At 34.2% G+C, this 24,084-nt stretch overlaps 1 protein-coding gene across 1 annotated transcript; it reads left to right on the top strand.

Annotated features, from left to right (window-relative positions):
• The first annotated feature begins 7,602 nt into the window (after positions 1-7,602).
• On the top strand, positions 7,603-14,875 carry LOC143910869 (uncharacterized). The gene is made up of 2 exons (XM_077429473.1): positions 7,603-13,213; positions 13,316-14,875. The coding sequence occupies exons 1-2, from the start codon at positions 8,993-8,995 to the stop codon at positions 13,613-13,615; spliced, it is 4,521 nt and encodes a 1,506-aa protein (XP_077285599.1). The 5' UTR covers positions 7,603-8,992; the 3' UTR covers positions 13,616-14,875.
• Positions 14,876-24,084: the final 9,209 nt, after the last annotated feature.

Below are 24,084 nucleotides of genomic sequence, written 5' to 3'. Positions count from 1 at the left end.
ACCGACGCGCATTGAAGGTGGCCGTAGGATGGGAGATGGGGTAGGAAAACCCTCGTTAATTTTCCGTCGAACGGCTTCATTTGGGCAATTTTAATTGGGTCGTATTGGACGATGGGGGAAGAGAGACCGGCTGCTATTTTTTCCTCAAAAGGGCGGTTTTCACGAGTCGCCACCGGAAGTTATTGCCTCGTTATAAGCGACTTTAGTGCGGTGGGCATTTTTAAAAGATTAACACTTGTGTCGTCTTTAAAAGGTTTATATATGTACATATACATACACATCAACGAGTATGTTTGTACATATACATATGTCCACTTTTCAAATACACAGTTTCCATTTTGGCGAATTTGATATACATAACTATATATATATATATATATATATATATATATATATATATATATATATATATATATATATATATATATATATATATATATATATATATATATATATATATATATATATATATATATTATATATATGCCATGGTATTCAAATTAGACCCCAGACTTTTGGAACAAGTTTGGTGGCTGAGGTCAAGGATTCCATACAAATTTATATTTTTTGCAAATTTAACCGTTTGAACAATGCCGAGCAAATTGACTAGTAAAATATACAAAAATTGTAAGAAAACAATAGGAAAATGTATAAAGAAATAAAACGATGTTTTTGACTTCAAATATGTAATATGTATTCCACATCTTCATATTCAACGCACTTTGAAAATGATTTAGGAAATTTAATTTATTATATGAATGTATGTACATATGACAAAAAAATTTTTTTTATGATATCTTATACATACGAGTATGATCCGTTCATTTCATGATTTATTAATAAGCTGTAGATAAATCAAATTTGACCATTATAGTTTTTTAAATTCATGCAAAAAATATTTTGATAAATATCTATTTCCATGTTTTAAAATGCCATGTGCCAAATTCGCGTGCTATTTTATTATCATTTAATTCAAGATGAATTTTTTTAATAGCTGAAAGGATTTTACAGCCTTTATATTTGAAAGTGGCATAAGTTCACGTTTTCTTCATTTCGAGAAATATCTCGCTTAATATGAAATAAATATAATGATTTGCGTTTAGCAATTTTTAAAAATACTAAAATACATTCATTCTGCTTTTCCGAGATTCTGTACATATCAAATTTGTGAATTGATTCCAACACAAATAGTGTTTTGGAACTGAAAATTTTTTAGATTTAGATTTCTGCCACTTTCAAATATAACGGGCTCATCTAATATATATTTTCGATATATTTTTTATATTAGATATATATTTTTTTCGATTCAAATAAATTTAATAAAAAAACAAATGAATATTTATTATTAGATTCGTCATGTTTAAGCTGTTTATATTACAAATAGTGAGCGAAGCCGGGTAAAACAACTACTATATCGATAATTTAAAATGAAAATCTTAATAATAAAAAAAAATGTTTGAAATTAAAAATACCAAACAGAAAAACCTAATTTAAATTAGACTTAAACTAGAATCGGAGAATATTTTGGAATTGGCAATATGTGAAATTTCAAATATGCGAATGTATGTAAGTAAGTACGTACATTTGTTCAAAATTTGTCGAAAATACAGTTAGAAAATGTGATTATCTGACCCGGTTTTCACATAAGTTTTTACTGCGTCGACCCTAAAAATGCGATAAATCATAGGTGTCGAAAAGAAAACGAGAAAATTGAATGAAAATTTTACTCGATCAGACTAAAAAGAAAAAAAACTCTCATCCTTTTTTTTCATACCCGTGGAAATTTTGTCAGTTTTCCGTCGTTGGGCGCTTTTCTTTCGCGAATCAAAGCGCTGACCCCAGCATCTCCCATTTTTTCCTCCGCTGAATAACAAAAGGATATTTTCCGAAGATTCTTCCGATTGTGCCTCTCTGAATTATTGCCCAAGACTAGGACTACTAGGACGACTAGATCTCGGTTCGGGAACGTCAACGTAAAAAAAGGAATGCTTAACAGTTTAACGCACCATCAAATCCAGCGATAGACGCACATGTATGTATGTACATATATGTTTACATATATGTATGTATGAACATATGCGTTTGGTATAAAACTTGAAACTTTATGAATGATAGAAAACTGAAATATACACATATGGGAAAGTAAAGGACATCCAAATAGTTTCGCAATCTTTGAATAGGTGAAAATTCATATATGATTTCAAGAACTCACCGTGCTAAAGCGGTAAAGTAAGCGGCTGTTTCAGTAGTAGAGTACACATACCTGCAATCAATAAAACAAAAACACAAATATTAGTATAAATTACATTTGAAATATACTTAATCTAAGCATAAAGGTTGAAAGGCGAAAAAAGTCTTTAACGTGGTCGCGTCGATATGCTCCCAAACTCATCTCGGTCGCTCAAACAAATTCAAATTATATTACGAGATGTGTTTTCAAATATGCGAATAAACATTTGCTTTGCACAAAGAGATCCATTTTTTGAGGGGGCTCTCCACCGTGATATGTACAAATATTCCTCTGTTCGCTCTCCTTTCCTTCCCTCTCTCACTTTGGGCTATTTGTTGAAATAAAATTTGAATTTATATAAGTCGCGTGCGGGTCTCTCAGGTTCACACACACACACACAAACACATCGACACATCTACCTATCTACTTGTCCGGAAAAAAAGGAAATAGATGGAAGAAGGAAGGGAGAAGAAGGGAAGAAAAATATAAACTACTATCCAGAGCTGGCGTATATCCGCGAAGGGACTGTTTATATTTGAAAAAACATCGTCCTGATTTTTGGCGCGGGAGGGGACGAAAGGGTTCACCTGCAGACCGGGATCAATTTTTACTAGAAGACGTGGACGAATATCACGATATATTTTGTAAAAAAATATGCTTTCAGAGACACTATATATGTACGCTACGTGATTTTTCTCCTTATTTTTTTATACAGAAACGGAAAATTCACTTCCGAAATCGAAACATACATACATACACACATACGTATGTATAGTCATAACTATCACATTAAAATAATTCCCAAAAGAACAAAAATGACCAAATCATGTAATCCTCACTTTGAGATGAGAATTATCATCAATCAAACTGTAAACAAAAATCCGATAGTATATATGTTCATATAATACCATCGGAAAGCATTCTAATATTGAAAGAATATTGTCATATATGTACACTGTATGTATATATGTAAGGAATTTATACAAAAAATATTAAGTAAATGTTATTTATGTACATATACATATACAAACTCATACCTGTATTTTAAGTTTTAACTATTGTATTTTTGATTTAAAACGTTTGACTGTTATATTGATTTAAATATTGATTGAAATTTAGACGAAATTCCTAAAATATAAATATCTATATGTACTTATGATATTTGGGTTTCAATGGGATCGGAATATATTTAGTAGTTACATATAATATCTAAACACAAATATGTATATATCGATCTTGAATGTTTCAGTTTTTTATTATTGAAATGAAATTTCCCATAATTTATTTATTATAACACGAAATAAAAGCTTTTAGCTGACTCAATGAATTTCGTTAGCAGCGGCACGGATTAACCCTTTCGTCGCCGCGGGGTGACGAAACGCGCGTAAATTTGTCACGATGCAAATTGAATGCCAACGACACGCGAAAGCACACGCGTTTACCTCAAACAGTAAAAATTTGGTGTGTTTTGTCACACAAATAAATATTCATTAAGTGTAAATCTTATAGGGGATGCGGAAAATCGGGAGGTGCAATAAATTATTTTATTTTCCGACTGCCATAATTCATTCAGAAATATTTGACGCAATAAATTTCGCTTAATTTTAAGCGATCGAGCAGCGCCAACTATGTAGTTCCGTACAATTCCCTCTCACTTTCGCATTATATTCAACTTAAAAAACGACAAATTACGCTATTGTTCTTAAGAGAAGAAAGAAAGAGATGAAAGCGGGGATGAGTTCGTTTTCCCATTTAAATATCGCTTTTTTCCCAAAAGCGAGGGAGTTCGTAGTACACGTCATTGCGCAGAAGAAAAATAGGTTTGTTTTTGGGAGAAAATCGAAAATTAAATAGTCGCATTGTAAATCACTTGAATTTTCCCAGGGAAAACTACTCTGTATACAAACGTAAAATTTAGTATGTTTAAACGAAAAAAAATATTAATATAAAATGAAAATTAAAATGGCGTCCATGTACATTTATATCAAAAACATTTCAATCTGAGCTTTCATAAAAATAAAATAAACATATGATTGGAAGTCAATAAAGATTCTCTTTGATATTGATTTTTGCTTCAATTAAAATACATGTATACATGTGAACTGCCTCTTTTCGTTACGTTCAAATTTGATCTCACCCTACTATTGCTCACTATGACGTATTGGCTACACTCTGAAATTTTTAGAGATTTATCCCTCCGCATCGGAGGGAATTTGTCCCCTGTTTTTTCTTCGCCACTCCGAGACTAAATCCCACGTAGATGAGACACGTGAAAATACGAGGAAACAGAGTTAAGTTACTTAAACGGAATGAGCTGAGTTAGTCGGGACCCGTAAGGGTGAAATCGGGGATGGGAATCCCCCTTGCCATTGCTGTATGTCGCCTTCCTCTACATTATAGGGGATTCAGGGGTCGCAAATCTCATCCAAGTTAATTTCACAAGGCGGAAGATTCACACGACCGTATGTATGTATGTAAGTAAAAATCATCATGAGAATACCTTTCAACATTATTTATTTACAACTTAGGTATTTATATACAAAATTTTATTTCCGAACGAAATACATATGTATGTACATACTAGATTCAGAAAAAATAAAATGTAAATATAAGGCAAGCATCACAATCAAATTTAATTAAATGCATAATCGACTAGAGAAATTGATTTATCTTTGTATCGAACACAAAGCATTCCCTATTGAACTTCGTTCCACTTTCATTGATCAAAGTTAAAAGAAAACAATAGAAAAAATTCCTGAAAAAAGTCAAAGGTTTTCTTCGCCTGATAAAATCATGGCATATAGCATCGGCACGCTTTTGGAAGCCCTGCAAAGCCTCCGAAGCTATCTTGTCTGAACGCACGGGTGATTGGCCTAATGAGTAGCTGCGCTCTGCCGACCCCGAACTTATCATTTCATTTGAATGCCGAGTTATGAACGCCGGCCTATTTTTCGCATACAAAATATTTCATTAAAAGTAATCACTTCAACTTTCCCTAGACTTTTGAGACCAGTAAAAGAAAATCGCTTAAAAATCCTAAAAGCGCAAAAGGGAAAGAATCGTCAGTACGCACAACGCAAAGATATTATGTATAACCGACGATAATAGAAAAGTTTTTCCGGTTATACTGGGTCTTATACTATTTTATGTACACGGTACAATATAATACGTTTGTGTAAAATTTAGTTTGAACCCTTCTCGAGAGCTTCCAGTTACGAACAATTTTCTGTGAATAATCGCGATATTCGATACTTTAATTACGGCGAGTGAACACGAACACTAATAATATTCGAAACGCGAATTACACAAAGATGCCGAAAGCATATTTATTAGCGCGTTAATTTTCATTGAATCCGTGAACGATAATTAATCATATAAATTTAAAAGTTAAATCATACATTTAGTAGAGTAAATTTCCTTTATAAATTAATAACACAAAAAAATCAAATTACATTTTAGTACACGGAAAAAGCTCGTAAAAATCGAACGATTTTTCTGCTCAAAGTTTGATGTGAATTTCATCGCAATCATTTAATGTATGCATATTAAATTTAATTAAATTATTTAGTGTCATAAAATAAAATGTTAATTTTTTAAAACGTGACATTTAATTTATCTAGAATATAAATAAAATTAATTATTTCATAATACTAACTAGGCAGATATATGTACATATACCAGTAGAGAGTTCATGGGAATCGGAATCGAAAATTTATTCAATTTTCTCAATAATATCGAATAAATCTATTGCCGATGGCAAGATCTAGATGGATGGTTAATAAATCCAGAGAGGTTCATGTTTGTCAATTATATCTAACGTAAATTTTTACAATGCTCAATTATGTATGTACATAAATTCGGCTACCCAAATACTATTTTAACAAATTCAACTCGTCCGTATTTGTTAATTTTTGACAAATATTGTACAATTATTTAATTGTTATAAAATTATATGTAATTGTAATGTAACTTTTTATATTCGTCTGGACATAGCGGTGTATTAGGTGATTGCTACTATCGAATTGGCGGACTCAGAGCGAGTCCGCCAATTCGACAACTCGGACGATACTCGTAAGTTACTCGAATATTATTCAGATGTTCCCATATTATCAGTAAAATTCGAATGACCCATCTGAGCGACTAAGTTAAGTCTGGGTTAATTCGTATCGTGTCAAGCCAGTATAATATACATAATTGTAAACAAAATATTATATCTATTTATTAACTAATTAAAAAAATAAAAATAAAAATTTAATGTGATCGAAATTGTAAAATTCCAACATAATAATAGCACCACTCCGCAAAACTGCACAGCCAAAGTGGTTTACGTGGCGATATTTTACGGCAAATTCGACCACGTTTTCCCCGATCGGCGTATTGTTGTAATTGCTCCCCAGACGCCACGTCATTATTATCGTTTTCCCAATATTTTTCATCGCCCCTGAACAAAACACAAAAATAAAAAGGAAACGTTCACCGTCGATGAGATTAAAAATGAAAAGCCTAAACTTTAATCCGGCCGAATGTGCAAAACTTTCGGACGAGCGTATAATGTGTCACTGTAAAATATTATATAGGTGCAAAAGCCGAACCCAAACCCTACAACTTTCGCTCTACGGAGCGATTAAAACGAAAGCGTCGTGAATTTTCCCACTATTATTGTTTTTCCCGACGCGACGGCGGAAAATTCATTTTCGGCAACGTGAGCCCGAGAGCGAACGAAACCTCTAATTTTTCAAATTGCAGCTCCGCAAATTTTAGCAAAATTGAATTGAGATTTAAATTACGCACACCGTGTATAATAAATAACCGTCCCGAAATTACAAATGCACTCGGAAAAACTTACTCGAACATAAACAATCACACACACACACACACACGTAAAAAAACAACAAACAATGCACTCTGTTGCGAACACACGAGGTGGGGTGGGATTTTTGTGATTTTTTTTGGCTGTTTTCAGTTTTGCGATTTTATTATTGCGAGCACGTATGCGACGTCGTAAAGCGAGTGCAGGGTCGGCGGGACGTTTTAATAACGAGCGGCGGCCCGTTATCAGATTAGCGGTTTTAATACAGGATATCCGAGGAACAACAAATTAGTGCCAACAGAATGGCTTTGTTTGTTCGCAACTTGCCGCACACATCATATACAATCACCCGTGAACGTGCAAGTACTTATATTACACCCCAAAATTCATACATACATATATTATACATTCATAATCAAGGATCTACAATCTACATAAAATCGTATCGAGTATTTCGATACATATACATATACATATTGTTCCGACTTTTGTAATGACGTGTGGCAAACAGTCTTATTAACTGATTGTCGATTGGCATTATTGACGAGTTGGCATTAGTGTCGGCCCAAGCGGAAATACGCGACGGTCGACAGAGTTCGGGCAGACGGCGTACGGACAACTGGTGTTCCGTACGCTCCGCTGAACCACCACGTGCAAATTTTACATTTCAATAAACTACATCAAACCATTATCGAAGTCTTTTCCATGATGGTCACTTCGAACCGGACACCAGTAACCTAGGCCACAACACCAAACGGACAAACCAATAGGAAAAAACGTGGTCGAGAAAAAATGGATGTCAATTAAGAAATCGGTATCGTTCCTTTGTTACTATCCATACCTTTCCAATACTAATAACATGTTTGCTTCTATTTCAGCAATATATTGATTGATGTACAGAGGTACATGACCGCGTGATTGACGCAGAAAATATATAAATAAAAACATAACCTACAAAGACGCATGGGACACAGAGGTAATCCAAAATTATCGGAACGATCACATAAACATCGTAAAGGATATTCAAGTAAGTGAATGTATTCAATCTCAGGCAATCTGTTCAAAAGGCAATCATGTGGGTAGGTCAGTTTTTAAAATATGTTTTAAAGTATAACAATTAATTAACGCGATTGTATAAAATAATATCGCGCTACGAAGGAATGTTTCATCGGTCGCATCGAATTTCGTATTAAAAGTGTAAAATCAGATGTAGTGTAAAATTAGCAAAGCACGTGGGGAATTATACTTGTAGCCCCAAAGTGGCTTAAACCAAGTACATACCGGTATATTCATATCGGTAGATCTTTGTTTCTTAATGTGTGTAGAAACACCCTCTCCCCCCCCCCCCTTCCACGATAAATGTGGAATTATACTTGTAGCCCCAAAGTGGCTTAAACCAAGTACATACCGGTATATTCATATCGGTAGATCTTTGTTTCTTAATGTGTGTAGAAACACCCTCCCCCCCCCCCCCTTCCACAATAAATGTGGAATTACACTTGTAGCCCCAAAGTGGCTTAAACCAAGTACGTACCGGTATATTCATACATCGGTAGATATCTTTGTTTCATAATGTGTGATGAAACAGTGGTGATTTAAAATAAATCACAAGACTTGTAGCCCCAAAGTGGATTAAATCAAGTACATACCGGTATATTCATACATCGGTAGATCTCTTTGTTTCATAATGTGTGATGAAACAGTGGTGATTTAAAATAAATCACAAGACTTGTAGCCCCAAAGTGGTTTAAATCAAGCACCCACCAATTTAGGGTTGTTATTTCTTCCAAAATATGTTGGATAGATTCTGGTGATAATAGTTAAAGTAGAATATTAAGATTCACGGTTAATCATTGAATATTATTACCTTATCTCTACGAATAGTTCAATTGACAGCTATAGTAGAGAATAACTGTATTTATGAGACGAAATAGTGCAACTTTCTGAAACAAATGTCAAGTGCTGAAAACGAGGAAATAGAAGCTTCGACTTCCAAGTCGCATAAAGGTCGAAATCCAACTAGGGACGTAGAACCTATTAGAGACAGGTCAAGCTCTAGAATACATCAGACTCGAAGTCAGACTCAATCGATAGAAATATTAGCGAAGGAAAATAAAGTAGAAGTTATAATGACGTCAATAGAATTAAGGTATTCAGGCGCGGTACAAAGACTAAAAGGAAAAATAGATAAATCCTCCGAATTAGATGAAGGACAGTATCAAACCATTAAAGAAGCATACGATTATGTCCGAAAACTCCATTACGAGTATTTAGATAACCTTACAGACATATCGAAAGCGGCCAAAATAGACGAAGAGTACGATGCAATTACAATAACAGTTAAAAATCTTAAAGCAGCATTAGATTGCCAATCCTTTCAAGATAGTAAACTAAAGGTAGAGCAAGCAACAATTAAATTTGCTAGAGATAAGTTACCGACGTTAACCATTCCCACATTTCAGGGAGATCCATCTGAATGGCAATCGTTTCAACAAGCTTTTAAGAATATAATAGGAAACAAAACGGAATATTCGAATGTCACGAAATTACTATATTTGCATCAATCATTACTCGGTCCCGCTTTAGCAGCTGTATCAGGGTTAGATATTAGCTCAGACAATTATGAAATAACGTGGAGTATTTTAGACAAGCAATACAATTTACCAAGACTTAATCTTAAAACTAGGATCAACTCACTTTGTGACTTAAAATTAATCACAAAGGAATCACATATCGAATTGAGAGATCTATTAAATAAGGTAACGGTGTGTATTAAAAACATTGAATCATTGGGTTACGCGAGAGAAATTTTAGATCCATGGGTAACATGTTTAGTTCTAAGGAAATTACCATTTAGTTTATTAAAGGACTGGGAAACATCTCTGGTTGACAGAGAAATGCCACCGTACGAGAAGTTAGAAACGTTTCTGCAGAATAGATGTAACGTATTACAATCTACTGCATCTGTAATTACGGTGAAAGAATTCCCTCATAACCGTCAACGAATCAGGAGAACTCATGTCGCGAATAAAAACCCATCAAGTAAGGTAAACGCATGTGCATTTTGTCGAAATAATCATTTCATAGGCAAATGTGATAAATTCAAAGCAAAATCCAGTATGGAAAGAAATGAATTCGTTAAATCTAATAACATGTGTTTTAAATGTTTAAATTCATCGCATAAGATAACAAATTGCAAGTCTAACTATAATTGCTTAAGGTGCAAACAAAACCATCACACTTTGTTGCATCAGGACGATACATTTAGTTCCAATAATACGGGAAGGAAGTCAATTAATGCTCATTCTACTCATTTCTCTCAAAGGGAGATAATTTTACCGACGGTACAAGTAGACATTATAACGTCCAATGGAACGGTCGTTAAGGGTCGCACATTATTAGATTCCGGCTCACAAGTCAACTATGTTACCACATCTTTCGCTAAGAAGAATAACTTCAAATTAGAGAAAATCTCTCAAAAAATTGTAGGTATCGCTAATCAAGAAAGTAGCATTCGTCACATCACCAAGGTGACCATAAGGTCTTCAACCACTAATTACTCAACCAAAGTGTTGTGTTTGGTATTACCAGAAATTACTGGCGAAATTCCAACTGTGAAACTGGATCAACAGTTAATTTCAATACCAGCGGGAATCAAGTTATCAGATCCCCTTTGGAATAAACCGACGCCAATCGATTTATTGCTCGGCGCCGAGATTTGCGTTCATGCTATGAAAGCAGGAACCATCCAGTTAGGAAAAGGTATGCCTATCTTAAAGGATACCGAATTCGGATGGACAATAGTTGGTCCATATCCCGAAGTAAATAATGCTCCAGGGAAGAGCCACATAGGCTTAAGTCAATTAGACAGTCACATTCAAAACTTTTGGATGATCGACCAGGTTCCTATGGTAAAACATCAATCTCTTGAGGAGAAAAGATGTGAGGAACATTTCCAAGCACACACATCACGAGATAAAAACGGTAGATTTTGTGTAGCTTTACCATATAAAAATTCCCCGGTAGTATTAGGAAGTTCATTGCACATTGCGGAGAAAAGACACAAAACTTTGGAAAGACGTTTTTTAGCCAATAATAATTTAAAAATGGAATACAATAAAGTTTTAGAAGAGTACATAAATTTAGGACATATGTCAGAGTGTGAACCTCCGGAGGCACATGAGGTTCATTGTTATTTACCTCATCACGTCGTGGTTAAGGAGTCTAGCCTTACCACTAAATATCGTGTAGTTTTTGATGCGTCCGCGAAGACAACGTCCAATATCTCACTAAATAATATTTTGATGGTGGGACCTAGTGTCCAATCAGATTGGTTAAATTTATTTTTATTAAAACTTATTGAACTCATTCCTCAGACAATCTTCAAAAAATGGAAAGATTGTCAATTATCCAATACAGTCATGAAACTTTATAAAATTCCTAGATTGATAATACTAAATAATGCCATTAATATACAGGCACACGGATTTTGTGACGCATCCGAGAAAGCTTATGGTGCTTGTATTTATGTAAAATGTACTGATCAATTGGGAAATTCCAAATGTCATCTTGTGTGTTCTCGTTCGAGAGTCGCTCCGCTCAGTTTTGTAACTATTCCGCGTTTAGAGCTGTGCTCCGCTATGTTATTATCAAAGTTAATGAAGTCAACAATAGACCAATTAACAATTCATATTAATGAAAAATATTATTGGACGGATTCAACCGTCGCATTGCATTGGATTAGAGGAGAGTCATGTAAATGGACCACCTTCGTTGCCAATCGAGTGGCCGAAATCCAATCAATATCTCAACCCATTGAGTGGTACCATGTCTCCTCTACAGACAATCCAGCAGATTTAATTTCTCGAGGGACTCAACCATCAGAATTAAATCATAATTCGTTATGGTGGGACGGCCCTAGTTGGTTGAAATTAGACGAATCACGATGGCCTCGAAGACCTCCTGAGATCACAATAGATCTTCCAGAGAGAAGGGTAGTCACTAACGCTACCCTTGTGAGGGAAAATAATTGGATAGATAAACATTCTCATCTTCCAAGACTCCTTCGAGTTTTATCATATGTTCGTCGGCCACTAAGGAATAAACAATTAAACGTTAAAGAAAATAACGAACCGTCCGCTTTAGAATTAAAAGATGCTTTAAATAATTTGATAAGGTTATCGCAAATGGAATCATTTCCATTGGAATATCGTTTGCTGAGCAAGGGACATCCAATTCCCAGTAGCAGTAAATTAGCTAAATTGTCCCCTCTATTCCACGAGAATTTAATTTGTGTTGGAAGTAGACTTCCTCTGGGAACAACTCTATCAACGTCACCCATTATCTTGTCAAATAAGCATAAACTTACACACATGATTGTCCGAGATGCGCACTTGAAATATATTCACTTGGGTACTCAAGCCTTACTGTCGTTATTGCGGCAGACCTATTGGCCATTGGCCGGACATAATACTGTCAAAGGAGTGGTGCGTTCATGTGTCATTTGTTTCAGAAATAAACCACTGTCACACAATAGATTAATGGGATTACTCCCGCTTGAACGTACCACTGCGAATTTTCCTTTCAGTCATGTGGGGATAGATTTCGCAGGACCTTTTCCTGTGAAGAGTGGTTGCAATAAGAATTCTAAGATAATTAAGGGTTACGTTTGTGTCTTTGTGTGTTTTTCCAGTAAGGCAGTTCACTTGGAACTTGTCGGAGACTTAACGAGTTCAAATTTCTTAAATTGTTTAAGAAGATTCGTAGCCAGACGTGGCAGGCCCAATACGATATATTCCGACAATGCTACTAATTTTGTCGGTGCAAGTCGTGAACTCGTTAATTTAGTAAAATTAATTTACGAACGTCCTCATGAGGAGAAGCTACTACGGTATGTAGCCTCCGAAGGGATTCGTTGGAAGTTTAACCCGCCAAGGGCGCCTCACATGGGAGGGCTGTGGGAAGCAGCGGTTAAATCCATGAAGATTCATTTAAACAAGGTGTTAAAGGCCACCACCTTAAATTTCGAATCATTTTGTACGGTATTGACTCAAATAGAAGCTTGCATGAATTCCCGTCCTCTTAGTCCCTTGTCTTCGGATCCACTAGACCTTTTACCCCTCACACCTGGACATTTCTTAATTGGCAGATCCTTACTCGCTCTTCCAATGGAGGTTAAATATAACACTAATGTCCATGCCAATCTGCTTCAGATACAATTGACCACAGCAGCATTTTGGAAACGTTGGTCGGCGGAATATTTACATTCTTTGCAGTTACGACACAAATGGAAGAAGGACTCGAGCAACAATCTGAGTGTGGGTCAAATGGTCCTGTTAAAGGAGGAACACATGCTGCCAACCCGATGGGTCTTGGGTCGAGTCACTAAATTGTATCCCGGACCAGATGGCAGAGTTCGAGTCGTCGACGTCTTTACTGCCAGCGGAGAGTTTCGTCGGTCCAGTCATCTAGTGGCGCCATTGCCGATTCTACCACAAGGACCACTTGACAGGAAGGAAGATCAGCAAGAGGGAGGAGAAACAGCAGCTTCAATTCCGTCAACTTCGGTAGCTTAGTTTAACCCGAAGACACTACCCCCAACTCATATTACTTATTAGATGTAATCATGAGTTTAAATCATTCAATGTTAATAGTAGTACTCCGTAATTCACTTTAATTGTGTTGTGTGTATAATTTAAGCTATTTTCATTTTAACATTCGGCAGTATATATCTCCGAATTTAATCTAATCATTTTGTCTTTATAATATAAGACTTGTCTCATGTCATCACTCGGAAGGATTATATCCGAGTTTAAAATAAACTGTTCAAATTTGACAGTTAAAATTAGATTCATGATTTGTTAATGTTAGTCTCCAAGCCACACTTAATGGAGCATCTTAAATTATTTCATGTCTACTTAATTATAACCTGCCGGGAGTCATCCGCAGGTCTTATGTTTCTTGTTATGAAAACATAAGTTAACTCTTACTGTTTATAGTATTTATGTGAATCATAGAATAAGTAAATATTATAATACTGAACATTTCGATGTTTAACGTAGAGACATCTATAATCATAGTTCGCCTTCATTTCCTGCTTGTAGGAATGAATGAATGACTTTCCAATTTACTTTTAATTTAGCAATGTTTGTGCTACTTGTTGATGAAATCAAGTTAACTTAGGAGCATTACACTCACTAATCAAGTTTAGTTGATCGGTAATAGCTGATCTGTCTTGACAACTGTAACAGTGTCAACATTGTATTGTCTAAGTTAACATCAAGATGAGGAATGCTTAAGTTTTAAACCATATACAGTCCACTCTCTCTTCTTTAAAGTAAACTTATCTTGTAATGCTTATTCACAGCTTCAAAGGAGATTTCAAAAATTTTAATGTAAATAGAAACAACATTCACCAGAGGTATACCTATAAGTTGAAATATTACTGAACCAATAAATTGATTTTATCCTCACACTGGATGAGGCAAAGGTTTCATTATTCACCCTCTATTTAATTATTTTAAGAGCTATGATTTATTGTAAACGACTCGTCAGTAATGCTGTAACTCTGTAGAATAACTGTATTGTTCAACAGTTTTCCTATGTGGGACTATGTTCCGACTTTTGTAATGACGTGTGGCAAACAGTCTTATTAACTGATTGTCGATTGGCATTATTGACGAGTTGGCATTAGTGTCGGCCCAAGCGGAAATACGCGACGGTCGACAGAGTTCGAGCAGACGGCGTACGGACAACTTGTGTTCCGTACGCTCCGCTGAACCACCACGTGCAAATTTTACATTTCAATAAACTACATCAAACCATTATCGAAGTCTTTTCCACATATTACCAATTATTTATGACTAATTCGTATTTTTTATATTTGTCCTCATTTAAATATGCACATATGTGAGTACATATATAAATAGTGCGTGCGTATTAACATATTAATACGACTAATGAAATGCGATCGATCGTATATTGTACATATGTAGATACGTATACATATATATGTACATATGTATTTAATGTGATATATGTATGTACGTAAGTGAGTTTTTTTTTTAATAAAATAATGTAAAAATATATCTTGAAAATATGTGGAAAAGTTACCCGTAATCAAATTCTACATCTACAATATATAGTATGTATGTATGTATATGTAATAGTAGGTGCCCAGTTCTATGTACATAGGTTTGTATGATAAAAATTTGCATGCGAATTACTCGCAGTATATTTCAACAAGATAAAATATTTAAACACGGTTTGGAAGCAGTGAAGTTGAAATGTATAATAATTCAGAATATTTTAAATTGAGAATAAAAATTTTAAATTTATTTTATTCCAGGCTGTGATTTATATTACTAATAAAACATTTTGACACGAGAGAAAAAGAAAGACTCGAAGAACCTGTTTCTGCGATTTATTTTTTAGTAAAACCCATTCAGTTTATGAACGTACATAGATATCACATCAATGAAATCACTTTTTATTTAAAAAAAAATTAAGCAAACTTGGAATCTTTCGGCGCATTATATTACTGCAATTTTAAGCTTCAATGTTTCGTTTTTAATTTCTACTAATTAGCACATGCATATACAATAACATTTTACAAAAGGAATTGCTGAAATCTGTTAGCGTTTTATTAAAAGCGCCATCGTATAAACAGAATTATATTTCAGTTGAAAAGGCGAGCGATCACCTGTGCAATTTTTAATAAAACAAACACCTGGCGCACGCGGCGGCCGCGTTCATTTCTTTAAAATCAAATTAAATTGTAAGCGTTTTAATTTCGACCGGATAAATTTGCATAAAATATTCCAGGGGTGTAGCCCGCCTATCAAATATCAATAGCGTGCAGGCAAACACCGCTTGATTCCGTAGTATTATATTAAACGCCTCTCGGTTATGAATTATTGCCAAATTCGACGAATGATATTGAAATATTTTCCTTAGAAGCGAATGATAAATTGATGTTTGAAATTAAAAAAAAGCGGAGAAAATACGATCGTTTTCAATTACGACGTATTGTGTATTTGCTTAGGTAGAATTTTGGGCGTTTGCGTAACCGAACGACCGCAGTCTCTTAAGTGCGAGGAAAAGTCTCTTCACATTGCGAAGGACTCGCTTTGAAAAGGTCCTTTTTTTGTGGAAGTTGGCCTTACCGACGCCGTAGTTCATTTATTCCGTAATATTTTTCTCGGAAGGATTTAATATCACCCACAGCAAACATTTAGAAAAGGTAAGTGGGGCCCTTTTTAAAGGTCACACATTTCATCTCACCGAATAAAAAATAATAAAAGAGAACGAGAGCGTACGCATTTGCGAAAAAAAACTGAATGTTTATGTACACATACCGAATGTATATTGTCTCCTTTACAATATTAAAAAGAGTCCGATTTTGCGTTTATCCCAAAGGACGGTTAATATTTGCATTGCACGCCGTGTGTACATACATATATACTCAACGTACAAGATTTAAGGTCAATATTTGCATGTTCATATCATTTAGATTTGAAAAATCGCTATGAAAAAAAATAGAAAAAATTTATCATCTCATAATTTATAATTATTATTATTATTTTGTATAGTCTTTATATATAACATAAATGTACATAGTGAAATTTATATATTACCTTTCATTATAATGAAAAACAAACCCCAGTATACGTAAACATTGTATGTATGTATGTATGTGTGTTCTAGTTAATTTTATTACAACAGTAAGATAATAAAATATTATTAAAATATTTTATTTAATTACATATATGTATAATAATATATACCATATATATATATATATATATATATATATATATATATATATATATATATATATATATATATATATATACATACATATATAAAAGCAACATAGCTCAGTGGTTAGCGAATAATGCTAACAACCGAATAATAGCGTATAATGCTAACTAAATAATATTATTAATTTATATATAATTCTTATGTAAAAAAAGTTGGCTATAAGTGTCGCCTTTGGAGAAATTCCGTAATGACACCATGGTAAAAATAAATTTAATATATATAAAGGTCTATTTCGTCACACACGATGATACGCACAGTGACAGCTCGCGTTTACGTCTATTCAAAGATGAAATAAGTAGAAGCAATGGCAAAAATCAAGTTTCATAAGCTCAGGGTGAGTGATCTTTTCACTTTCAAAAGGAAATTTTTTATTAAGCGCATATATGTACATATGAATATTATTGTACATATCAGTGATGTGCTGTCATTGGACTAGAGGGACTAGGTTAGTCCCCTAAAATATTAAAAATGAAAAAATTTTAACAATTCAACTACAATAAATTCAAATCTTTTTCCATATCGATATTGTTCACTCGAATTATCAAAGTTCAGTAACCGGAATCGGCCCTACCTGAAGTAGTTGATTGTTCTGGTATGGTCCGCCGCGTCTTTCGCTTGCACGGACTCGCCTTCTCAATTCTGTGCCTTTCACGGTACTGGAGAGTTGTTATATATGTACTAATGGCCTGTATTCACAAAATTTTGCACTCGGTAAAATATCCCAGTTCGGATCAACGGAATTAATAATTTATTAATAATTTTAAATATTATAAATTTTTTTTGGGGTTTTTTTTTGTTTTTGTCGGGCGGTTGGTTTTTGTCAACTAAGTGATATGCTGCGTATCTTTCCACGATATACGATTCCATGGTAAGAAAGAGAGACGGAGCATGTTAACGACATTCAAACGCAGCACACACTCGCACGCAGGCAGCACGAGGGCACGCATTAGGCTATTATTATTTTTATATTTTATAACATTGAATAGACGTTCCGTCGAAGACAAAACATTTTTTAATCTACTCATTTCTTTTAGGATTTATGGAATTTTTAAAATAATATTCTAATCTGTGTCTATCAAACACAAAACTTTGTTTTTTTGTTAAAATAATATATTTACACAAGGCATTGGAATGTTGAACTCTTGATTGATTGTTCAACAAATAATTTAGAAATAAGTTTTGAATAGAAACAAGGTGCTATTAAAAAAAGAAAGGCTACTTAAGATATTTCTACCAGTATAAAAATGAAAAATGATCACATCAAATTAGATTATTATAATTAAAAAATAATATTTTTTGTTACGGTCAAAAGTCACGGCACGCCACTGGTATATTTATGTATGTACATACATATTTGTGCACGCGGGCGACTTGTTTAATACAACTGGTTTATATTAAATATATACATATGTACATATGTACATCAATAATTTCATTCGATAATACGCCTTCAAAATTTATTGCACTTTAAACGCAGAAATAGAAAAATAAAAAAATTAATTCACCCACAGAAGACACGAATAGGGTGAAAGTTCTGGAAAAAATATTTTTATCCGTCCGAAAAATCGTTGAATGGCAGTATGATTTCTGGCTAATCTCCGACAACTTTTCCGGCGCATTTTCACCGTTCACCGAGAGTGGATAGAAGGTAGAGAGTGGGGGGGGGGAAGGGGCGGGAAATTTGGAAAAGCGAGGGGAGAGTCACACAGCGTCGTCCGGACGCTGCTCGCACGGGGCGCCACTTCAGCAGCGGTGATAAATTTTCCGCGGAAAAGAGGGAAAACTGCCACGAAAATTATCGCTTTGTTATTTCGGCCTCGGGGTGGGGGATTGGGGCGGGGGTCTAGAGCGCACGGTGGGGGTTGAATAGTGCAACGTTAGGGGTCGGGGGTGTCCATATCCATTAGCAGATAAGCGCGTGTAGAACATTCCCGGTGCCCGCAGCCGGTTACCGTGTAAAACCACTGGAAACAATTTGATGGCGGCACCAGCCACGATAAGTTATGTTGGCTCTCTGCGTTGGTTCGCTCCCAAAATTACTAGAATTATTTTTAAATCTGACTACTATCAAACATGACGTTTTAATCGTTACAAACCGTGCGTGTCAAATTTTGATAACATGCCTATGAGTAAAATAATTCGCGAGTAATATTCAAACGATCAATTCATTTGGAACCTGAAACGTCACCTCTATATGTTTCACGTAAATGATATAATCGACTTTAATATTGCATGATGTATTTTTTTTTCCATTAGACGAAAATGCATTCATATTAAAGAACCACTCTATATTTTATCAAACGAATTCTTTATACGTATGTTAATCCGATGTATATCTTTTTTACATCAAAAAAATGAATGTGTGAATATGTGAATATTTGTAGGCATTTTTGTACATGCGTATGTATGTACCTATGTATCATACTATTTTATTTTTAAATTTATTTATGTCATTACGGATTTGCTTTCAAGGCGACACATATGGCCAACTTTTTACAAAAATATGTACCATATACAATGTATAAATAAATAGTATAATTGTAAATTTGAAATAATAAAAAAAAAATGTGACAAATGAGGGCAGGTGGTCAATTTTTTAGGAACCGTTTTAACAATAAAAAAATCGAAGTTCAAATGCCGGCTTTCCGATTTTCCGACATTCCGACATTCCTAGCTGAATTCGTATCCTCCCGCTCAATTTTTCGCAAATTCGCTGAATTTGTTGAATATTATAAAAAAAAATATGCTACCTAGATAATGTATTCGCAAATTTTCTGTGTATCAAAACTTTTTTTTTTTGATTGTAAATATTATACATGTCTTTATTATATTCTATGTACTTACATGTGTATGTAAAGTTATATTTAAAAAATTGTACTTATATACAAAAAATATCTAACCATATGTGTCGCCTTGGGATAATTCCTGTCATGGCACATACTCGTACATATGTATTTACATACATAAATACATATGTGTGTAGTGAAATAAAATAAAGTTGAAAGGAAAAAAAATGCTCTTGACTATAAATTTTAATACTCAAAAAGTTGTAAATAAATAGTCAAAAATTTATTTTAAATTAATGAAAACAATATATAATTATAATTTCCTTATGCCAACGAAGCTGACCAAACTTTTCCTCATTAGCGAACACTCAACTTCTTAGCTCACTATAAATATTTTTAACCATAGCAAAAATACATCAACATACTTTAACATCATACCGATAGAAAAATGATATACAGAAAGCCGTGAGCGTTGGGGAAAGTCTATGATTTATTGTGCAATGTAAGCTTGTGAGTTCGTGCGTAATGCGCGATCGCGCGACAATTGAGACATGCAACTAGCACGAATATACATACATATATATATGTATGTACATATATGTACAAACATACATATGTATATTTGTATGTATGTGTGTATGTACATAAGCTCAGCCACTACACGAAAAATGGGGATTAATCGTCACACACTTATGTACATACACATAACGATAATTTTCCAAAACGAAAATACACACATACAAAAAAAAAGAATAATAACAACAACAACAACAACAACGCAATCGAAAGCCTTCCGGGTCCGTCGACGCGTAAAATTGGGGTTATCTGGCGATGACAGAGGCGCGCATTCGCATTTAGGTACACCATATACATACATACATACATACTTATATAAATAAATACACAGATATAATATATATAATATTTATTGCGGACCGCAACGAGCTTAATTGTTAATCGGACCGATAAGTTCACACGACGTTGTAAACGAAAGTTGTAGAAATGTTTTCGCCGGGTTTTTGTTGTAATCAATAACAGGCGAGCTTTTGCCGGATCCCCTCTTCCTACCACCCACTCCTCAACCCCCTCTCTCCTCGCGATGCCTACCCCCCAGCATCCGTACGCTCTCTCCATACATTATTCTGCCTATCGAGCTTTGCGAAGTTCGAGAGCTTTGCGCATTTCGCGGTACGCAAAGTTGTTGTAGTTCGGCTGTCAACAAAGTTAGAGATTGTGTGCGCGAATAAATATAATACAATTTTTACAAAAAAAAAAAACAACCGCCAAACTTTTGTACGTACCTGCCTATGCTCAAAATCTAGTTTGTGTATCAATTTGATATGTAATATTTTTTATATACACTCACACACCATAAATACTCAACCGGAAATAGAACACACGTATGTATGTATATAGGTATTACATATGAGCCGTTATAATTGAAAGTGGCATAAGTCCACTTTTCTTCATTACGAGAGATAACTCGCAAATCATTTTATATAATGTTTTGTTTTGACAATATTTAAAAATACTGGTGGCCTGTAATACTTGTATTCTGCTTTTCCGAGATTCGGGCATATATGTACAATTAAAAGAAGTGATTACAATTTGTGAATTAGGTCAAACAGAAATAGTGTTTTTGGAACTGAAAATTGAACTTTCGCCACATTAAAATATAACGGCTCGTATAGCAAAAATCGTGTAATAATTAAATTTTGACCATTCGTAATATCTACATATTATACATATATAACATGAGATAAAATCTTGCTTAGAATAAATTATTTTTTTAGTAATAATTAAAAAAAAAACAATTATCAATGGTAAAACTGTTATATATGTACATAATTATATTTACGACATTCGCATAATGAATAAAAGCAACTATGAAACTTTTACTGAACAATCTAGACTAGTTAAACTTGCGTTTCAAGTAGGATTCCAGCTTTTTTTCCCGTATTTTATTTGAAGAGAAGAGGTTTATTAAATACATGTAACTGCACTTTGCAAAACTTCAATAAGTTTCAATAAACTTGCTAAATTTGAATTATTACCAATGCGCACGTATGTGCGTACATCAATATAGTGATCAGATTGGTTATTTAAAAAATATGTACATAGAAAAATCATAATATTTTATATAGGACAGACTTATTAACATACATTTGCAAATTAAATTAATATTCAATTCAATACCTTTGAACTTTTAAAAATGCCAAACTGTTAAATTTAAACGTCAAATGAAAAAAGTGCCTTTTAATTGTGGTAATTTCTTTGAAATGTAATTACTCTTAAATGGGAACTCTCAATTTCTAGGAAGGACTCAGCATTTCAATAAAATAAAAAAATTAAAGTGGACCGTGACGATAGTATTTATTTTACAATATAATAACGGAATAACATTGAAAATAAATGGACGTATTCCGACGTCCAAAATTTATAAAATTTTAAATTCATATCGGCGTAAAGTCGAATGCTCGCATAATAGAAACATCTATTATGCATAGAATAAGTAGGTAGCGCGCGTAAATTCTTTATTCGCGCAGTTATACATAATAAATATGAAAAATTTTCATTCGAATGGGAAAAATGGGGTGCTAAGGGGTACGGCGGGATAAGGGGTCTAAATTGGCCGGTCGGTTTTCCATTGTGATTCGTTTGGAACAAACGCGCAAAGAGATACGTTTTCGTCCTCATATTATTTGATGGAGCCATTGTGTTTTCCCGCGATTACGCTTGCGAAAGGTTTTTTCGCGGTTTTCCCTCACATGTCGGATGGAGGGGAGGGAAGGCGGTGGGGTGAGGGGGTGCTGAATAACATAAATAAGGGCAGATAAAAACATTTTGTTACGGGGGTTGCATGCGAGAGGATGGATTCGAGATAGCGAAGAGGGTCGTTCCCGTCCCACGTCCCTCCCCCTTGGCCTGTCCCCCTTCAGCACTTTCCCCGTGCGATGCATAAAAGCCTACTGCAATCCCGGGAATAGCTTTCGATTCCAAAATCGAAACCGCTCTTTATCTATCCCGTAGAGAATGTACGTATTAAATTTCTTTACGACCAGGTACAACAACGTTGCCCTCAAATAGATAAAAGATTATGCAATTTTTCTTTTTTTTTTACTTTTTCACATTTAATATATAAATAAATCTTTAGTAAGTATGAATGTATATTTACATATATCCTTTAATTAATAAAACATATTTCCCAATAAAAAACCTTCAGTTTAATTTAATTTAAAAAATATATTTACATTTATATCATAAACGAAGTTCTCAAATAAAAATGATTATACTAGTTTTGCGCAATGATACTTACTTTCCTAATAGTTGGTGTGCATTCATTAGTTGGTTTTTCAATACATATAATTCAACTGCCATCCTTAGGTAGTTTTTGCAATTAAATACAAATAAAAGTATTTGTGATAGTCAATTGAACTACTTTAAATCTCAATACATACTGATTTTTTTAATTGCTACTTTTTTTTTAAATGAAGCCCAAATTCTTAATTCATCTACTAATATTTGTACAAAACACAAACGAAGGCCTCTCCAGAAGCGCTCTGGAGAGGCCTTCATCCAGCCATAGATGATGAACGGCTGTAAATGATGATGATATTTTAACAAAAGATGCCGAGGACCGGGTTGCGTGATAACGATACTCATTATTATTACATATATCACGAATTATACATGATAAATATAGCGTAAAGTATAAAATTTACTATAGGCAACAGTAGTAATATTATTATATATCATCATAAAATTCATATCGTAAACAAGATACGATAAGTTGCCAATATTAAAAAAAAAACCCATTAGGTAAAATTTCATCCAAATCAACATGTTCAAACTTTCAAACGCATTAATGAATGCTACATTCTCATCTACATATTTCACACATGCATACAAATATGTACATCCAAAACATTCTAATTCCATCTGAAACGTTGAAAAGGAAATATGTACGCGTTGTTTTCCGGGTCGAAACTTTCATTCACGTGTGTGCGCGACCGTTTATAATATAATTTCCGGTCGAGCTTTGATCTTCGCGCCATTGTGCGTTTCGAACAAAACGCTCGCACAAAACCTTTCAATGCTCGTCCCTATCCCCCCTCCCCCTCCCCCTGCTCCGAATATATCATCGGAAAAACTATAAAACAACGGAAACTCGTAAAATATAATCCTTAATCGCGTCGCACTTTTCTCGCGCCGTCTCGCCCACCCCAAAGCCCGACAGGTCGGATTTTCCTCCTCTAATGTTTTTCTGAGACGTATTCACTCGCCGAGGCGATATATCATTAGTGCGCGATCCACAGAAAGCGTTCGTTCAAATACAAAAACACGTATTTTTTGTACGAAAACATAAAATAAACGTTCATATACATGCATACAAATATGTGAATTTTTTTCGCTTTTCGGAAATATGTATTTATTTT

This window comes from Arctopsyche grandis, chromosome 4 (assembly GCF_051622035.1).
Source record: "Arctopsyche grandis isolate Sample6627 chromosome 4, ASM5162203v2, whole genome shotgun sequence".
NCBI classification, from domain to species: Eukaryota; Metazoa; Arthropoda; class Insecta; order Trichoptera; family Hydropsychidae; genus Arctopsyche; species Arctopsyche grandis.
Note: the sequence above shows the minus strand (reverse complement) of the source record. Positions and strands in the feature narration are given on the sequence as shown.